This window comes from Oncorhynchus keta, unplaced genomic scaffold (genome assembly GCF_023373465.1).
Source record: "Oncorhynchus keta strain PuntledgeMale-10-30-2019 unplaced genomic scaffold, Oket_V2 Un_contig_17384_pilon_pilon, whole genome shotgun sequence".
NCBI classification, from domain to species: Eukaryota; Metazoa; Chordata; class Actinopteri; order Salmoniformes; family Salmonidae; genus Oncorhynchus; species Oncorhynchus keta.
In genome coordinates this window covers 94183-107500 of record NW_026280415.1, presented here as the reverse complement: position 1 = coordinate 107500, position 13318 = coordinate 94183, and the positions used below count along the sequence as shown (strand labels likewise).

Sequence of the window (13318 nt, the reverse complement as noted above, 5' to 3'; positions counted from 1 at the left end):
CCAGACCTACCTCTGCAGACTTTGCAGCAGCGGTCTGTAAGGGTGATGTGTTCAGACTCGGGGCAGGTCAGTTCAGGACAGGGAGCGTTTTCCACCCTCTGCATACTGTGCTCCTGTAAAAACCATGACACCACAGGTGCTTACAGTAACATCTCTGTCAAAATCCATCTTCTCTGCTTTAGACATGGACATCCCACTTCTAACAACAATAGATCATTATAATAGATGATAATATATCCAAATATATATTATAGTTGTTTAATTTCTCTATTTGACAGCCATGAAAGCTTTAGTTTCATGAAATAAATACATCTCTGCTTTTCAACCTGTCTATAGTCAAGCTGTTCTGTGAGATGTGTCTATAGTCAAGCTGTTCTGTGAGATGTGTCTATAGTCAAGCTGTTCTGTGAGATGTGTCTATAGTCAAGCTGTTCTGTGAGACGTGTCTATAGTCAAGCTGTTCTGTGAGACGTGTCTATAGTCAAGCTGTTCTGTGAGATGTGTCTATAGTCAAGCTGTTCTGTGAGACGTGTCTATAGTCAAGCTGTTCTGTGAGACGTGTCTATAGTCAAGCTGTTCAGTGAGACGTGTCTATAGTCAAGCTGTTCTGTGAGACGTGTCTATATTCAAGCTGTTCGGTGAGACGTGTCTATATTCAAGCTCTCTATCTGTTCTGTGAGACGTGTCTATAGTCAAGCTGTTCAGTGAGACGTGTCTATATTCAAGCTGTTCTGTGAGACGTGTCTATATTCAAGCTGTTCTGTGAGATGTGTCTATATTCAAGCTGTTCTGTGAGACGTGTCTATAGTCAAGCTGTTCTGTGAGATGTGTCTATATTCAAGCTGTTCTGTGAGATGTGTCTATAGCCAAGCTGTTCTGTGAGACGTGTCTATAGCCAAGCTGTTCTGTGAGATGTGTCTACAGTCAAGCTGTTCTGTGAGACGTGTCTATAGTCAAGCTGTTCTGTGAGACGTGTCTATATTCAAGCAGTTCTGTGAGACGTGTCTATATTCAAGCTGTTCTGTGAGACGTGTCTATATTCAAGCTGTTCTGTGAGACGTGTCTATATTCAAGCTGTTCTGTGAGACGTGTCTATAGCCAAGCTGTTCTGTGAGATGTGTCTATAGTCAAGCTGTTCTGTGAGACGTGTCTATAGTCAAGCTGTTCTGTGAGACGTGTCTATATTCAAGCTCTTCTGTGAGACGTGTCTATATCAAGCTGTTCTGTGAGACGTGTCTATATTCAAGCTGTTCTGTGAGACGTGTCTATATTCAAGCTGTTCGGTGAGACGTGTCTATATTCAGGCTGTTCGGTGAGACGTGTCTATATTCAAGCTGTTCGGTGAGACGTGTCTATATTCAAGCTCTCTATCTGTTCTGTGAGACGTGTCTATAGTCAAGCTGTTCGGTGAGACGTGTCTATATTCAAGCTCTCTATCTGTTCTGTGAGACGTGTCTATATTCAAGCTGTTCTGTGAGACGTGTCTATATTCAAGCTCTCTATCTGTTCTGTGAGACGTGTCTATAGTCAAGCTGTTCAGTGAGACGTGTCTATAGTCAAGCTGTTCTGTGAGACGTGTCTATAGTCAAGCTGTTCTGTGGGGTCTCTATAGGGTTTATCATTGTGTGTTGTCTCTATAGGGTTTATCATGGTGTGTTGTCTTTATAGGGTTTATCATGGTGTGTTGTCTCTATAGGGTTTATCATGGTGTGTTGTCTCTATAGGGATTATCATAGTGTGTTGTCTCTATGGGGATTATCATGGTGTGTTGACTCTATAGGGATTATCATGGTGTGTTGTCTCTATAGGGATTATCATGGTGTGTTGTCTCTATAGGGATTATCATGGTGTGTTGTCTCTATAGGGATTATCATGGTGTGTTGTCTCTATAGGGATTATCATGGTGTGTTGTCTCTATAGGGATTATCATGGTGTGTTGTCTCTATAGGGATTATCATGGTGTGTTGTCTCTATAGGGATTATCATGGTGTGTTGTCTCTATAGGGTTTATCATGGTGTGTTGTCTCTATAGGGTTTATCATGGTGTGTTGTCTCTATAGGTTTTATCATGGTGTGTTGTCTCTATAGGGATTATCATGGTGTGTTGTCTCTATAGGGATTATCATGGTGTGTTGTCTCTATGGGGATTATCATGGTGTGTTGACTCTATAGGGATTATCATGGTGTGTTGTCTCTATAGGGATTATCATGGTGTGTTGTCTCTATAGGGATTATCATGGTGTGTTGTCTCTATAGGGATTATCATGGTGTGTTGTCTCTATAGGGATTATCATGGTGTGTTGTCTCTATAGGGTTTATCATGGTGTGTTGTCTCTATAGGGATTATCATGGTGTGTTGTCTCTATAGGGTTTATCATGGTGTGTTGTCTCTATAGGGAGTATCATGGTGTGTTGTCTTTATAGGGTTTATCATGGTGTGTTGTCTCTATAGGGAGTATCATGGTGTGTTGTCTCTATAGGGATTATCATGGTGTGTTGTCTCTATAGGGTTTATCATGGTGTGTTGAATCTATATGGATTATCATGGTGTGTTGTCTCTATAGGGTTTATCATGGTGTGTTGACTCTATAGGGATTATCATGGTGTGTTGTCTCTATAGGGATTATCATGGTGTGTTGTCTCTATAGGGTTTATCATGGTGTGTTGTCTCTATGGGATTATCATGGTGTGTTGACTCTATAGGGATTATCATGGTGTGTTGTCTCTATAGGGATTATCATGGTGTGTTGTCTCTATAGGGATTATCATGGTGTGTTGTCTCTATAGGGTTTATCATGGTGTGTTGTCTCTATAGGGATTATCATGGTGTGTTGTCTCTATAGGGATTATCATGGTGTGTTGTCTCTATAGGGATTATCATGGTGTGTTGTCTCTATAGGGTTTATCATGGTGTGTTGTCTCTATAGGGTTTATCATGGTGTGTTGTCTCTATAGGGATTATCATGGTGTGTTGTCTCTATAGGGATTATCATGGTGTGTTGTCTCTATAGGGTTTATCATGGTGTGTTGTCTCTATAGGGTTTATCATGGTGTGTTGTCTCTATAGGGTTTATCATGGTGTGTTGTCTCTATGGGGATTATCATGGTGTGTTGACTCTATAGGGATTATCATGGTGTGTTGTCTCTATAGGGTTTATCATGGTGTGTTGTCTCTATAGGGTTTATCATGGTGTGTTGAATCTATAGGGATTATCATGGTGTGTTGTCTCTATAGGGTTTATCATGGTGTGTTGAATCTATAGGGATTATCATGGTGTGTTGACTCTATAGGGTTTATCATGGTGTGTTGTCTCTATAGGGTTTATCATGGTGTGTTGTCTCTATAGGGTTTATCATGGTGTGTTGAGTGCAGGTGTGTTCTGTAGTCAATGCAAGCTAAGAGTATGTAGACATGTGGAGTGTATTGGAATTACCTGACACTCAAACAGTAAACAGTTTCCAGATGAATCCCTCACACTCTTCAAGTCCCCTTCCACGTACACCCTTCCTCTGAACAGACACACAGCTATGGACACACACACACAAATGCATACGTGCACACACACAGTTTTTAGTTATTCCTAGTCCCTTTTAACATTTTGAGCAAGGTACAGTAGCGTGTTATACACAGTTTAAGTCATTACTTAAATGGGTTTCATATGAACACTGGCTCCAGATAGCAGCAGGCTTTAAAGACTGGCCTTGAATTATTGATGTATATGTGAAGGCATTGAGTGCTGTGTACGTGGCGGGAGTATCCTAGCAACGCGGAGATGTGGTCAGTTATTAAGACAAGTCTTTATGATTGTGTGCTTCACACTGTGGGCTGAGGGATGGGGAGGAATGACAGAGAGAGAGATAGAGAAAGAGGGAACAGAATGGAGAGAGAGAAAGGGAGAGAGATAGAGAGGGCGAGAATGAGAGAGAGAGAGAGAGAGGAGAGGGCGAGAGGCGAGAGGGGCGAGAGAGAGAGAGAGAGGGCGAGAGAGAGAGAGAGAGAGAGAGAGAGAGAGAGAGAGAGAGAGAGAGAGACAGAGAGAGAGAGAGAGATACAAAGAGAGAGAGAGACAAAGCGAGAGAGAGAAACAAAGAGAGAGAGAGACACAAAGAGAGAGAGAAACAAATAGAGAGAGACAAAGAGAGAGAGAGACAAAGAGAGAGAGAGAGACAAAGAGAGAGAGAGAGAGACAAAGAGAGAGAGAAACAAAGAGAGAGAGATACAAAGAGAGAGAGAAACAAAGAGAGAGAGATACAAAGAGAGAGAGAAACAAAGAGAGAGGACAAAGAAAGAGAGACAAAGAAAGAGAGACAAAGTGAGAGAGAAACAAAGAGTGAGAGAGACAAAGAGAGAGAGACAAAGAGAGAGAGAGAGAGACAAAGAGAGAGAGAGACAAAGAGAGAGAGAGAGAGAGACAAAGAGAGAGAGAGAGACAAAGAGAGAGAGAGAGACAAAGAGAGAGAGAGAGAGACAAAGAGAGAGAGATTATTTTGTAACTTCTGTGAGTGGAATGTTTACTGTTCATTTTTATTGTTTCTTTCACTATTGTATATTATCTACCTCACTTGCTTTGGCAATGTTAACATATGTTTCCCATGACAATAACGCCCCTTGAATTGAATTGAGAGAAATGAAGAAAAAGCTAAGACTTCAGGGGGCAGCATGGTCGTGTGAGCTGTTCGTTATGAAGAGAGGATAAAGAGAGAGACAGAGAAGTGGGGAAGAGAGGAGACTGTCACGAGTCCGACCGAGGGTGGCTTCCTTCCCGGTCGGGTGGCGCTCGGCGGTCGTCGTCACCGGCCTATTAGCTGCCACTGATTGTCTTTCCTCCCCTCCTTGTATGTTTATTGGTAACACCTGTTTGTGATGATTAGTTGGGCTTCTTTAGACAGCCTGTTTGTTGTGCGGGATTATTCATTGTAACCTTCGGCTCTGTAGTAGAGGAACGTGTTAGTTCCTGGTCGTGCATTTTCAGTTATACATTTTTCATTCCCTGTGTTTGGGGCCGTTATTATTGTGAGCACCCTGTGGTGCGTTGGTGCAATTAAAGAGCACAGCATTTCACTCTCTGTCTCCTGCGTTTGACTCCACACCCACGACACCCGGAGCATTACAGAGACAGAGAGACAGAGAGAAGTGGTGTACAGAGGAGAGAGAGACAGAGAAGTGGTGTAGAGAGGAGAGAGAGAGACAGAAAAGTGGTGTAGAGAGGAGAGAGACAGAGAAGTGGTGTAGAGAGGAGAGAGACAGAGAAGTGGTATAGAGATGAGAGAGAGACAGAGAAGTGGTGTAGAGAGGAGAGAGACAGAGAAATGGTGTAGAGAGGAGAGAGAGAGAAAGAGAAGTGGTGTACAGAGGAGAGAGAGACATAGAAGTGGTGTAGAGAGGAGAGAGAGACAGAGAAGTGGTGTAGAGAGGAGAGAGACAGAGAAGTGGTGTAGAGAGGAGAGAGAGAGACAGAGAAGTGGTGTAGAGAGGAGAGAGAGAGACAGAGAAGTGGTGTAGAGAGGAGAGAGACAGAGCAGTGGTGTAGAGAGGAGAGAGACAGATAAGTGGTGTAGAGAGGAGAGAGAGACAGAGAAGTGGTGTAGAGAGGAGAGAGAGAGACAGAGAAGTGGTGTAGAGAGGAGAGAGAGAGACAGAGAAGTGGTGTAGAGAGGAGAGAGACAGAGAAGTGGTGTAGAGAGGAGAGAGACAGAGAAGTGGTGTAGAGAGGAGAGAGAGAGAAAGAGAAGTGGTGTAGAGAGGAGAGAGAGACATAGAAGTGGTGTAGAGAGGAGAGAGAGACAGAGAAGTGGTGTAGAGAGGAGAGAGACAGAGAAGTGGTGTAGAGAGGAGAGAGAGAGACAGAGAAGTGGTGTAGAGAGGAGAGAGAGAGACAGAGAAGTGGTGTAGAGAGGAGAGAGACAGAGAAGTGGTGTAGAGAGGAGAGAGACAGAGAAGTGGTGTAGAGAGGAGAGAGACAGATAAGTGGTGTAGAGAGGAGAGAGAGACAGAGAAGTGGTGTAGAGAGGAGAGAGACAGAGAAGTGGTGTAGAGAGGAGAGAGAGAGACAGAGAAGTGGTGTAGAGAGGAGAGAGACAGAGAAGTGGTATAGAGATGAGAGAGAGACAAAGAAGTGGTGTAGAGAGGAGAGAGACAGAGAAGTGGTGTAGAGAGGAGAGAGACAGAGAAGTGGTGTAGAGAGGAGAGAGAGAGAAAGAGAAGTGGTGTACAGAGGAGAGAGAGACATAGAAGTGGTGTAGAGAGGAGAGAGACAGAGAAGTGGTGTAGAGAGGAGATAGACAGAGAAGTGGTGTAGAGAGGAGAGAGAGAGACAGAGAAGTGGTGTAGAGAGGAGAGAGAGAGACAGAGAAGTGGTGTAGAGAGGAGAGAGACAGAGAAGTGGTGTAGAGAGGAGAGAGACAGATAAGTGGTGTAGAGAGGAGAGAGAGACAGAGAAGTGGTGTAGAGAGGAGAGAGAGACAGAGAATTGGTGTAGAGAGGAGAGAGAGACAGAGAATTGGTGTACAGAGGAGAGAGAGACAGATAATTGGTGTACAGAGGAGAGAGAGACAGAGAAGTGGTGTAGAGAGGAGAGAGAGACAGAGAAGTGGTGTAGAGAGGAGAGAGACAGAGAAGTGGTGTAGAGAGGAGAGAGAGAGAAAGAGAAGTGGTGTACAGAGGAGAGAGAGACAGAGAAGTGGTGTAGAGAGGAGAGAGACAGAGAAGTGGTGTAGAGAGGAGAGAGAGAGATGGAGAAGTGGTGTAGAGAGGAGAGAGACAGAGAAGTGGTGTAGAGAGGAGAGAGAGACAGAGAAGTGGTGTAGAGAGGAGAGAGAGAGAGAAGTGGTGTAGAGAGGAGAGAGAGACAGAGAAGTGGTGTACAGAGGAGAGACAGACAGAGAAGTGGTGTAGAGAGGAGAGAGAGAGATGGAGAAGTGGTGTAGAGAGGAGAGAGACAGAGAAGTGGTGTAGAGAGGAGAGAGAGACAGAGAAGTGGTGTAGAGAGGAGAGAGAGACAGAGAAGTGGTGTAGAGAGGAGAGAGAGACAGAGAAGTGGTGTACAGAGGAGAGAGAGAGAGAAGTGGTGTAGAGAGGAGAGAGAGACAGAGAAGTGGTGTAGAGAGGAGAGACAGAGAAGTGGTGTAGAGAGGAGAGCGAGACAGAGAAGTGGTGTAGAGAGGAGAGAGACAGAGAAGTGGTGTAGAGAGGAGAGAGAGAGTCAGATAAGGGGTGTAGAGAGGAGAGAGAGAGAGAGAGGTAGTGTAGAGAGGAGAGAGAGACAGAGAAGTGGTGTAGAGAGGAGAGAGAGACAGAGAAGTGGTGTAGAGAGGAGAGAGACAGAGAAGTGGTGTAGAGAGGAGAGAGAGAGACAGATAAGGGGTGTAGAGAGGAGAGAGAGAGAGAGAGGTAGTGTAGAGAGAGAGAGACAGAGAAGTGGTGTAGAGAGGAGAGAGAGAGACAGAGAAGTGGTGTAGAGAGGAGAGAGACAGAGAAGTGGTGTAGAGAGGAGAGAGAGAGACAGAGAAGTGTTGTAGAGAGGAGAGAGACAGAGAAGTGGTGTAGAGAGGAGAGAGAGACAGAGAAGTGGTGTAGAGAGGAGAGAGACAGAGAAGTGGTGTACAGAGGAGAGAGAGACAGAGAAGTGGTGTAGAGCGGAGAGAGAGAGAGAAGTGGTGTACAGCGGAGAGAGAGACGGAGAAGTGGTGTAGAGAGGAGAGAGAGAGAGAAGTTGTGTACAGAGGAGAGAGAGAGAGAGAGAAGTGGTGTACAGCGGAGAGAGAGACGGAGAAGTGGTGTAGAGAGGAGAGAGAGAGACGGAGAAGTGGTGTACAGAGGAGAGAGAGACAGAGAAGTGGTGTAGAGAGGAGAGAGAGACAGAGAAGTGGTGTAGAGAGGAGAGAGAGACAGAGAAGTGGTGTAGAGAGGAGAGAGACAGAAAAGTGGTGTAGAGAGGAGAGAGAGACAGAAGTGGTGTAGAGAGGAGAGAGAGAGACAGAGAAGTGGTGTACAGAGGAGAGAGACAGAGAAGTGGTGTAGAGAGGAGAGAGAGAGATGGAGAAGTGGTGTAGAGAGGAGAGAGACAGAGAAGTGGTGTAGAGAGGAGAGAGAGACAGAGAAGTGGTGTAGAGAGGAGAGAGAGACAGAGAAGTGGTGTAGAGAAGAGAGAGAGACAGAGAAGTGGTGTACAGAGGAGAGAGAGAGAGAAGTGGTGTAGAGAGGAGAGAGAGACAGAGAAGTGGTGTAGAGAGGAGAGACAGAGAAGTGGTGTAGAGAGGAAAGCGAGACAGAGAAGTGGTGTAGAGAGGAGAGAGACAGAGAAGTGGTGTAGAGAGGGGAGAGAGAGACAGATAAGGGGTGTAGAGAGGAGAGAGAGACAGAGAGGTGGTGTAGAGAGGAGAGAGAGACAGAGAAGTGGTGTAGAAGAGAGAGAGACAGAGAAGTGGTGTACAGAGGAGAGAGAGAGAGAAGTGGTGTAGAGAGGAGAGAGAGACAGAGAAGTGGTGTAGAGAGGAGAGACAGACAGAGAAGTGGTGTAGAGAGGAGAGCGAGACAGAGAAGTGGTGTAGAGAGGAGAGAGACAGAGAAGTGGTGTAGAGAGGAGAGAGAGAGACAGATAAGGGGTGTAGAGAGAGAGACAGAGAGTGGTGTAGAGAGGAGAGAGAGACAGAGAAGTGGTGTAGAGAGGAGAGAGAGACAGAGAAGTGGTGTAGAGAGGAGAGAGACAGAAAAGTGGTGTAGAGAGGAGAGAGAGACAGAAGTGGTGTAGAGAGGAGAGAGAGACAGAGAAGTGGTGTACAGAGGAGAGACAGACAGAGAAGTGGTGTAGAGAGGAGAGAGAGAGATGGAGAAGTGGTGTAGAGAGGAGAGAGACAGAGAAGTGGTGTAGAGAGGAGAGAGAGACAGAGAAGTGGTGTAGAGAGGAGAGAGAGACAGAGAAGTGGTGTAGAGAAGAGAGAGAGACAGAGAAGTGGTGTACAGAGGAGAGAGAGAGAGAAGTGGTGTAGAGAGGAGAGAGAGACAGAGAAGTGGTGTAGAGAGGAGAGACAGAGAAGTGGTGTAGAGAGGAAAGCGAGACAGAGAAGTGGTGTAGAGAGGAGAGAGACAGAGAAGTGGTGTAGAGAGGAGAGAGAGACAGATAAGGGGTGTAGAGAGGAGAGAGAGACAGAGAGGTGGTGTAGAGAGGAGAGAGAGACAGAGAAGTGGTGTAGAGAAGAGAGAGAGACAGAGAAGTGGTGTACAGAGGAGAGAGAGAGAGAAGTGGTGTAGAGAGGAGAGAGAGACAGAGAAGTGGTGTAGAGAGGAGAGACAGAGAAGTGGTGTAGAGAGGAGAGCGAGACAGAGAAGTGGTGTAGAGAGGAGAGAGACAGAGAAGTGGTGTAGAGAGGAGAGAGAGAGACAGATAAGGGGTGTAGAGAGGAGAGAGAGACAGAGAGGTGGTGTAGAGAGGAGAGAGAGACAGAGAAGTGGTGTAGAGAGGAGAGAGAGAGACAGAGAAGTGGTGTAGAGAGGAGAGAGACAGAGAAGTGGTGTAGAGAGGAGAGAGAGAGACAGAGAAGTGGTGTAGAGAGGAGAGAGAGAGACAGAGAAGTGGTGTAGAGAGGAGAGAGACAGAGAAGTGGTGTACAGAGGAGAGAGAGACAGAGAAGTGGTGTAGAGCGGAGAGAGAGAGAGACAGCGGAGAGAGAGACGGAGAAGTGGTGTAGAGAGGAGAGAGAGAGAGAAAGTGGTGTACAGAGGAGAGAGAGAGAGAAGTGGTGTACAGCGGAGAGAGAGACGGAGAAGTGGTGTAGAGAGGAGAGAGAGAGACGGAGAAGTGGTGTACAGAGGAGAGAGAGACAGAGAAGTGGTGTAGAGAGGAGAGAGAGACAGAGAAGTGGTGTAGAGAGGAGAGAGAGAGACGGAGAAGTGGTGTAGAGAGGAGAGAGAGACAGAAAAGTGGTGTAGAGAGGAGAGAGAGACGGAGAAGTGGTGTAGAGAGGAGAGGGACAGATAAGTGGTGTAGAGAGGAGAGAGACAGAGAAGTGGTGTAGAGAGGAGAGGGAGACAGAGAAGTGGTGTAGAGAGGAGAGAGAGACAGAGAAGTGGTGTAGAGAGGAGAGAGAAACAGATAAGTGGTGTAGAGAGGAGAGAGAGACAGAGAAGTGGTGTAGAGAGAAAGTGTTAGAGAAAGAACAGGAGAGGACTGTGTTGTGCAGATGTGAGAAGAACATGGCATGAGAAGGGTAGGTGTTGTTACTCACGCTGACACTCTTTGCAGCACGTGCCTGGCACATAGGCAGGGGCGGAGTCAGGGGGACACTGGGGAGGGGGGCACGAGATGGTCTCACACTGGACTGTACCATTCTAAAGGAATGAGACAAAACAGATGTTATTAGTATGAAGATCTATGATCTCCAACCTGGACTGTACCATTCTAAAAGAATGAGACAAAACATATGTTATTAGTATGATGATCTAAACTCAGCAAGAAAAGAAATATCCCTTTATCAGGCCTCTGTCTTTCAAGATAATTCATAAAAATCCAAATAACTTCAAAGTTCTTCTTTGTAAAGGGGTTAAACACTGTTTCCCATGCTTGTTCAATGAACCATAAACAATTAATGAACATGTATCTGTGGAACGATCGTTAAGACACTAACAGTTTACAGACGGTAGGCAATTAAGGTCACAGTTATGAAAACTTAGGACGCTAAAGAGGCCTTTCTACTGATACTGAAAAACCCCAAAAGAACGATGCCCAGGGTCCCTGCTCATCTGTGTGAATGTGCCTTAGGCATGCTGCAAGGAGACATGAGGACTGCAGATGTCACCAGGGCAATACATTGCAATATCCACACTGTGAGACGCCAAAGACAGCTCTACAGGGAAACAGGACAGACAGCTGATCGTCCTCGCAGTGGCAGACCACATGTAACAACACCTACACAGGATTGGTACATCCGAACATCACACCTGTGGGACAGGTACAGGATGGCAACAACAACTGCCCGAGTTACACCAGGAACGCACAATCCCTCCATCAGTGCTCAAACTGTCCGCAATAGGCTCCTCCCTCATCCTCATACTCCTCCCTCATGTGGTACACTTCCTGCAGGCTCATTCTGACATGACCATCCAGCATGACAATGCCACCAGCCATACTGCTTGTTGTGCATGATTTCCTGCAAGACAGGAATGTCAGTGTTCTGCCATGGCCAGGAAGGAGCCCGGATCTCAATCCCATTGAGCACGTCTGGGACGTGTTGGATTGGAGGGTGAGGGCCAGGGCCATTCCCCCCAGAAATGTCAGGGAGCTTGCAGGTGCCTTGGTGGAAGAGTGGGGTAACATCTCACAGCAAGAACTGGCAAATCTGGTGCAGTCCATGAGGAGATGCACTGCAGTACTTAATGAAGCCGGTGGCCACACCAGATACTGACTTACTTTTGATTTTGACAACCCTCCCCTTTGTTCAGGGACAAATTATTCCATTTCTGTTAGTCACATGTCTGTGAAACTTGTTAAGTTTATGAATCTTGTTATGTTCATACAAATATTGGCGCGTTAGGTTTTCTGAAAATAAACTCAGTTGACAGTGAGAGGACGATTATTTTTTTGCTGAGTTTATGTATTAGAATGAACTGAATTCAGGAACAGACTCTGTCTTGATCTCTGGGATCAGGAGAATCACATAGAGTTGATGCACTATAGATTTTTCAGACACAGGTTATGGTTTTCCATTCAGTGCCGTCCCTTTAAGTCCCGGATAACTCTGATCATGAAGTGAACTATCCCTTTAAGTCCCGGATAACTGTGATCATGAAGTGAACTATCCCTTTAAGTACCGGATAACTCTGATCATGAAGTGAACTATTCCTTTAAGTCCCGGATAACTGTGATCATGAAGTGAACTATCCCTTTAAGTCCCGGATAACTCTGATCATGAAGTGAACTATTCCTTTAAGTCCCGGATAACTGTGATCATGAAGTGAACTATCCCTTTAAGTCCTGGATAACTGTGATCATGAAGTGAACTATGCCTTTAAGTCCCGGACAACTGTGATCATGAAGTGAACTATTCCTTTAAGTCCCGGATAACTGTGATCATGAAGTGAACTATCCCTTTAAGTCCCGGATAACTGTGATCATGAAGTGAACTATCCCTTTAAGTCCTGAATAACTGTGATCATGAAGTGAACTATTCCTTTAAGTCACGGATAACTGTGATCATGAAGTGAACTATCCCTTTAAGTCCCGGATAACTGTGATCATGAAGTGAACTATCCCTTTAAGTCCTGGATAACTGTGATCATAAAGTGAACTATCCCTTTAAGTCCCGGATAACTGTGATCATGAAGTGAACTATCCCTTTAAGTCCTGGATAACTGTGATCATGAAGTGAACTATCCCTTTAAGTCCCGGATAACTGTGATCATGAAGTGAACTATCCCTTTAAGTCCCGGATAACTGTGATCATGAAGTGAACTATTCCTTTAAGTCCCGGATAACTGTGATCATGAAGTGAACTATCCCTTTAAGTCCCGGATAACTGTGATCATGAAGTGAACTATTCCTTTAAGTCCTGGATAACTGTGATCATAAAGTGAACTATCCCTTTAAGTCCCGGATAACTGTGATCATGAAGTGAACTATCCCTTTAAGTCCCGGATAACTGTGATCATGAAGTGAACTATTCCTTTAAGTCCCGGATAACTGTGATCATGAAGTGAACTATTCCTTTAAGTCCCGGATAACTGTGATCATGAAGTGAACTATTCCTTTAAGTCCCGGATAACTGTGATCATGAAGTGAACTAACTATCCCTTTAAGTCCCGGATAACTGTGATCATGAAGTGAAATATCCCTTTAAGTCCCGGATAACTGTGATCATGAAGTGAACTATCCCTTTAAGTCCCGGATAACTGTGATCATGAAGTGAACTATCATTTTAAGTCCTGGATAACTGTGATCATGAAGTGAACTATTCCTTTAAGTCACGGATAACTGTGATCATGAAGTGAACTATTCCTTTAAGTCCCGGATAACTGTGATCATGAAGTGAACTATTCCTTTAAGTCCCGGATAACTGTGATCATGAAGTGATCTATTCCTTTAAGTCCCGGATAACTGTGATCATGAAGTGAACTATCCCTTTAAGTCCCGGATAACTGTGATCATGAAGTGGACCATCCCTTTAATTCCCGGATAACTGTGATCATGAAGTGAACTATCCCTTTAAGTCCCGGATAACTGTGATCATGAAGTCAACTATTCCTTTAAGTCCCGGATAACTGTGATCATGAAGTGAACTTTCCCTTTAAGTCCACAGTGATTATAGGTTGGACTGTCACTTTTTA

The 13318-nt window shown here is 45.1% G+C and overlaps 1 protein-coding gene across 1 annotated transcript in view; it reads right to left on the bottom strand.

Annotated features, from left to right (window-relative positions):
- Positions 1-13318, bottom strand: part of LOC127919694 (protein NEL-like) — a gene marked incomplete at its 3' end in the record, with an annotated part of 96653 nt that overhangs the window by 41048 nt on the left and 42287 nt on the right. Inside the window, exons 9-11 of the mRNA XM_052503475.1 lie at positions 10225-10327; positions 3435-3526; positions 11-113 (exon numbers count right to left, since the gene is read on the bottom strand). Coding sequence (XP_052359435.1) covers positions 11-113; positions 3435-3526; positions 10225-10327 — 298 coding nt within the window. The remainder of the gene's footprint in view (positions 1-10; positions 114-3434; positions 3527-10224; positions 10328-13318) is intronic.